At 37.7% G+C, this 6,693-nt stretch overlaps 1 protein-coding gene across 2 annotated transcripts in view; it reads right to left on the bottom strand.

Moving 5' to 3' along the window:
- The window catches only part of LOC106517290 (cadherin-2), a gene marked incomplete at its 3' end in the record, with an annotated part of 61,023 nt that overhangs the window by 38,164 nt on the left and 16,166 nt on the right, over nt 1-6,693 (bottom strand). Inside the window, 1 exon segment of one of the 2 annotated variants that reach the window (XM_014008050.1) lies at nt 2,229-2,270. Within the exon segment in view, the coding sequence (XP_013863504.1) occupies nt 2,229-2,270 (42 nt within the window). 2 annotated transcript variants of the gene reach the window in all.

The following is a 6,693-nucleotide window of genomic DNA, read 5'->3' as shown; positions in this document are numbered from 1 at the left end:
ATGGATCACTTGGGTTGTTACCGACATCTGGTCAAAATTTCATGTCATTAGCACCTCTAGTAATATATTTACTGAGAAAAATGGTGACGTGTTCAATACTTATTTTACCCGCTGTAAATCTAGCTTAAACATTAGCATTGTGAGTAAACGTTAGCATTAAGTACTGATGGCTAAATCTGAGTGGATTAGACCAAAACCTGCTGCCTTCAAAGCTGAGGTAGAGTAACCAACTGTCCTGTATTAGCTGGGATGTTGTGTATTTTAAACCGAAAAGTGTTCCATGCTCTTTCTCCCGCCTGCAGCCAGCCATCACAATACGGCAAGCAGGCAGTCATTTGTCTAGCTCCCCGAGCTGAAGGGGGTCCCTGAGGCATGGTTCTGAAGTGGCTAAATGCAACGAGCATAGGAAACAGAGTGCATTGAAATGATTGTTGTACCCATGCCTCCCACCTTAAGTGAAAGGAGCCTCAAGACAGAAACATCACTTCTGCGCCCCCCACTCCTCCAAATATTTGCACATACTTTAAGACTGTAGCAACTTCATTTGATCCGTTTATTGAACTTTAGCACAAGATACAGGCTGTTTGTTGTGTTGGGTGATCATATTTGTATGATAAGTTAAATCTAAAAAGCTGCCACAAATATATTATCAAACCATGAAATAAACATTAAGATACTTTTTATATAGTATCGTGACCCGTCATTATATGTATCATATCACCAAATTCTTGCCAATACACAGCCCTAATACGAATGTTTTTTCTCAAGTTCCTGCAGTTCTGTTTTGTAGCTTATTAAAGTATATTTGGAACAGGGGTCATCAGTCATATTTAAAACTGCTGTATTTGTTTTAAATTAAATTAGCCTATTGACTGTTTTTTATGTGTAATTGGTTGTTGTTCCAAATCTGGTCATTGAACATGGTTTTGATGTTGGGCCTTGAAGTGTGTGTGTGAGAACAGATATGGTTGGTTTTGTGTTTAATTGTGATTAGGTCTGTCTTGATAACAAAATGTTGCTGTTTGATAAATTGTCTCAAAAATTATTGTGATAAACGATAATATTGTTTGGAGACCATTTTAAACTAGTATAATGATACCACCATCAGCCCCTCCCCTGCTTACAAAGCTTACAGAAGTTTATGAAATTTACGTACGTGTAATTTAATCTTTATGTCTTCTTCTGGCTTCATAAAAGAAACTGCAGTCACCCGCACGCTGCTTATTAAGTTTTCAAAATTTATGTAGAGAAAAAAAACACAAAGTTCGGCAAGATACCCTGAGGGCGTCCTGAGGCGTCGCCAGCTGAAATAAGGGGTTGAAAACTGAAGACGCTCCTTTAGCTAAATGCCTGTTCACAGGGCTCTCATGCTACAGAGGTTAGAGATCATGCACCTGGAAAATACCCGACGTGAGTTTACTCCTCCCTACGCTGAGGAGTCGAAAAGAAGGAGATAGAAAACAAACAAGCAGGCAAATGAAAATTAACCTTATTTTAATTCATAGTGTGATTAACTGATTCATTGCCTATCGTGACAGGCCTAATTGAGATTTATTTTGTGCTCAGGTTCGCTGTCATCAAATGGTAGCTGAGTTTATTAAGGTGATTGGTCAGGAGACACTCCGATTCTCTGCCCGAGTGAGATATTCATGAGATATTTTGTCTGCCTCTGCCGTTTAGTGATGGACAGTAATAACAAATTCAGTGGTAGAATAAGAATTTAAATGAGAGTGACAACAATATGAGAGAACTGCTTCAGACAGATAAAGAGAGCTGGTAAAAAGAAAGTCCTTCAGCCACACTTTCTGAATCTGTCTGCAGGGAAAGATTTGTGAAGTTATTGGAAAAAGTAAGTTTTTTTTTCTGTGACAACAGAAAACAGACATAACAGAGACACAAAAGCTTGAAGGGTGAGTGGGAAGATGAATGATCTCTGTGACCGTTAGTTAGCAGGATGGGGGTTTCCACTATGTTAGTCAGAGTATCGCTGACTAAAATTCACCTCCTTATTGGGAAGGATGGATGGGAAAACGAAAAGGTCAGCGCAGTCAGCACTACTGCATTTCCCATGAAGTACAGGACAGCCTCTGACCTCAGCCTGACTCACACACACACACACACACACACACACACAAGCTACACACACTGCATTCTGGACAAAAACACACATTATACAAAAACAGGCATCTTGGTTTGACCCAGAATATTAACAGCAGGAAGACAAATACCTTCATCTATCAAACAGTGATGTTTCTTTACAGATGGCTTTTCTGAAAAAAAAAACAAACACCAGTGTCACAACCACAGACCCACACCGCACAAACACACACTGCACAAACACACTGGCAGCAGCTGAATAAACTTTCCACTCCAGGTTTTTTTTGTGTTCTTACACAGAAACCTGACTCTAAATGCACCAGTCCTTTCCTGTAAAAGTCTGAGAAATTGTTGTTTTTTTCTTATCATCATCACGTTTTTCCTCCGACAGCAGGACCTCCTGGTTCCTGTAAACACTGAGCAAATTAAGCTCGTTTTAAATCTTTCACTTTTGGTTTTCTGTAAAAAAAAAAAAGGGGTCAGTTCCGACATTCTGAAGAAGGATTCTCTAGAAAAGTTATGACCAGTTGATATCTTAGCAGCTGCAGAATAGGACTGGAAAACAGGTTACAAATTCTCTTTTGTCAATGGAGGATCATTACAACAAAAGGTATTTAGTTTCTACTCAGAGGGAAAATTCATACTTGACAATTTTCCAGTCGCATATGTGAGCACAAATTGGAGCAGAGGGCTGGTATATAAGACACCTGGGGAGCAGGTGGAGGCAGATGTAGGGGGGGCTTCACCTTTCCCACCCATTGTTTTGTGCCAGTCTGATGATTTGAGCTTGCAACCTCCCCATCACATCACTTCTGCACCCCCACTCCTCCAAATATTTGCACATACTTTAAGCCTGTTTTTTTTTTATTTCAGAGGAGTTGGACTGGTTCTCTGTTTAATTGTGGAAGTATGTTGGTCTGAGCAACACTCCCCTTCTATTACTTGTTCCTCTGAGCTGTTTAGTTGTGTATGGCGGCCGAACGAGGAATTCCCCTAAACTGTATGCTCCTTAAAAAGAGACAGTATCTCGAGGCTTCTAATGATAAGGATGTGTTTCATATAAACCCTGCATAGATGTGATTATAACATATTTATCAAGTTTTGAGGAATATTTGAACCCATAGTGCAGACACATAACTTAGGAACTCAGGAGTACTTGAAATACTTTAATTAAAGAAAGAACAAGGCTGACGAGGCAGCAAAGTATACAGTAAGGCCCTTAATCCCAAAGCACCATTTCATGATTCAATATGGAAGAATGGTTGTAATGTTTGGACCTCATGTTAAGTTGTGGTGCATGAGGTTTGAAAGTAAACACTGTCCTTTGAAACGTCAAGCACATGTAGTCTGTAACTTTAAGAACATGTCCAAAACACTGGCTTATAAGAATCAAATACAGAGCATGTACAGCTGGAAACTTGGCAGTCCACTAGCTAAAGAAATCACAGTTCCAACTGACGTTCCAGTCATGGTTCTCTAGAACAGTGGTTCCCAAACTTTTTATCTTCTGACCCACAAAATATCCACGGCAAAAACTTGTGGCCCCAAATATTACAGGTCTGAGTACACAAACTTTGTTAATAACCCTAAAACACAGGCTTTTGACAATCTAAACAGCTTGTACACAAATATAAATACTTGTTTATACTTACTTTTGTGTTTTTGTAATAATTAAAGGGACAATATTACATTAGCAATTATTTTATTACCCTTTAAATTGATTTCTGGAGATTATCCAAGGTGCTYCATGACCCATAATTGGGTCCCAAGACCAACTTTGGGAACCAAAGTGCAGTGGTTCCCAAACTTTTCAGCTTTTGACCCACAAAATAACAGTAGCAGAGACCTGTGCCCCCAGCTGTTTTTGGATGATAAACATTTGTATCAGGTCAACAAAACATGGGCATAGTAACAATATTTTTATACTACATTTATCCATTTTAAATATACTAACTTCACTCCTTTGTAACAACTAAGGCAAAAATGTAATTAATTCAGAAAATCTTTTCAGGACCCCACCTTGATGTTTCGGGACCCCACTTTGGGTCCTGACCCCAACTTTGGGAACCACTGCTCTAGAACACAGCAATTTGCTCATTGAAAAGTTGCAATCAGAGAATGAAGATTTTGGCATTTCAAGCACTATCCATGTTGCACACACAATTAGTGTGTTTGGTCAGACCTACAGACCAGGGGCTGTTGTCCCTCTTAAATATGATTTAAGAGGTGAACTTGTTTTTTGGCGAAATAGTTCACATCATTCTAAAACGTGAAGGTTATTTGTTGTTTCTCAGATGTTTGTCTGTTCAGTATTCTGACGACCATTTCTATGCCCATGCAGTCTCTTGGACTGATGTCTATGAAGTGGTTAATATAAATGACATTGCTGATGTCAGACCAATAAGCCTGACATGTTTCCAGGGAGACAGATTATACTTGAATCCCAGGTACAAAATTGTTTAAGATGATCTAAAACAGAGGTGCCCAAACATTTTCCCTGAGGGGGCCAAAATGAAAATCTATCCAGGGGCTGTGGGCCAAATGCAGTAATATAATACATGAAATGCAAATACTTTTTAAGTAAAGTCCTTTATTTTTAACGATTAAGCTATGCAATGACCCTCTTTTGTTTTTGTCTGTGCACTTGGAGAAAGTCTGCCATACGCTCAAAGGCTCATGGGACGTTTTATAAATTGATAAAATATGAGTTTTGTGGCCTTACAAAGTGTGCAAATCTACATGTGGGGTTAAATCTGATCTGAATATCTCTTGTTGTTACTTCATGTTTCATGTTTAATCCTAATAAATCAAAGATAAGGTCAGCACCATGAATGAAAACTACCTTCACTACAGCCTCTTTATATAGTCATTTGACCAATGGAAACACTGTGTTTCTACATAGGATGACAGGTTACAACATTGTAACTTTGGCAACTGTTGGTGGGCCAAATCAAATGGCTTGGCGGGCCAAATTTGGCCCGCAGGCCCCGCTTTGGGCTCTTCTGATCTAAAATGAGACAAAGCACTGTTATTGTAATGTATTAACCTAAATGAGTTTTGTTGTTTATCCTTAAAATGTTTTGGAACATGTGAGAAATGAGTTGGTTTTGTATAGAGAAAAGTTAAAAAGATGGTTTGTTTTAAAGTCAAAGAAGTTTTAAACGGTTAAACAATTTAAAGATGTGTTCATTTTAAAGTGTTTTTAAGAAGTTGAGCACATGAACTTAACATGCTGTGATTTTATTGTCCATAGTAATGTTAAAGTGTACAATAAAAGTTTATTTTCTACAAGATGAGTTCCATTTTTTATTTATCACATTTAGCACATGTTTTAACACAACAATGTGTCTRTATAAGGACAACACATTTTGTGTTCAATTTGACACATTTAATGTGTTAATCATTTCAACACAACAGCTGTGTTAATAATTTTAACACACTGACTGTGTTCCTTTAACACAGTCAGTGTGTTAAAGGAACACAGTAACTGTGCTAAAATTATTAACACAGCTGTTGTGTTGAAATGATTAACACATTAAATGTGTCAAATTGAACACAAAATGTGTTGTCCTTATATAGACACATTGCTGTGTTGAGTTTTGACTCAGTTTGTGTTGATTTTAACACATCTGTTTTAAGAGTGCAGGAATTATTTACTGAAGGAACACAAAGGAACGAACAGTTATGGGAAACACAATGAACAGACAGGGAGCTAATAACACAGAACATAAAGAAACAATAACGAGTTTGAAATAACAAACACCTGGGAAAGACAACAAGGATCAGGTGAGAGTGGGCGGGGCAGGAGCTGACAGGAGAAACTGACCTGATGACAAGGATTACAAGGGAGGAACAAAGAGCGTGATCAAAATCTGAACTAGAGATACTAAGATCACAGCTCAAACTGATAACACAAGTACAAAACTCAAAACACAATACCCCAGAACATAAAAAAGGGGCACAATATGATAAATCACAATATATTGTAATATATGCCATTTTTTCCTCAATAGATTCTATTTTTGTTTAACTCAGTATAAAGAGAGCACACCATGCATTATATGCATAAAATCTGATTAAATTCCATTTATTTTTATGCAATCAGAAGAACACTGAAGAACAGTGAGAGCCGCATTTGTATTTCACATCTTCTTACAACAACAAACTGACTGACTGCTGCCAACCAGTGGCCGGAGGCTAAAATACAACACAGAAATGAACCGCTAGCACGAACGTTTATACTTTAAATCTCAATTAAAAATCAATACAGTGCTTTTGAGAATCACTACAGTATCAGGAAATGAAATACTGCAATATTTCAGTGTATATTTTTACACCTCTAGAACATAAACCATGAAAGAAATCAAAGTAAATAAAGGACAAAAAATCATAGATCCTGACAATATTTTAATTGCTACAGCAGGGGTGCCCAAACATTTTCCCTGAGGGGGCCAAAATGAAAATCTATCCAGGGCAGCGGGCCAAATACAGTAATATAATACATGAAATACAAATACTTTTTAAAGTAAAGTCCCTTATTTTAACGATTAAGCTGTGCAATGGCCCTCTTTTGTTTTATTCTGTGCACTTGGAGAA

The sequence above is a fragment of the Austrofundulus limnaeus genome, unplaced genomic scaffold (assembly GCF_001266775.1).
Source record: "Austrofundulus limnaeus strain Quisiro unplaced genomic scaffold, Austrofundulus_limnaeus-1.0 Scaffold47, whole genome shotgun sequence".
Classification (NCBI taxonomy): Eukaryota; Metazoa; Chordata; class Actinopteri; order Cyprinodontiformes; family Rivulidae; genus Austrofundulus; species Austrofundulus limnaeus.
The sequence above is the reverse complement of the archived record's forward strand: the minus strand, read 5'-3'. Positions and strand labels throughout refer to the sequence as shown.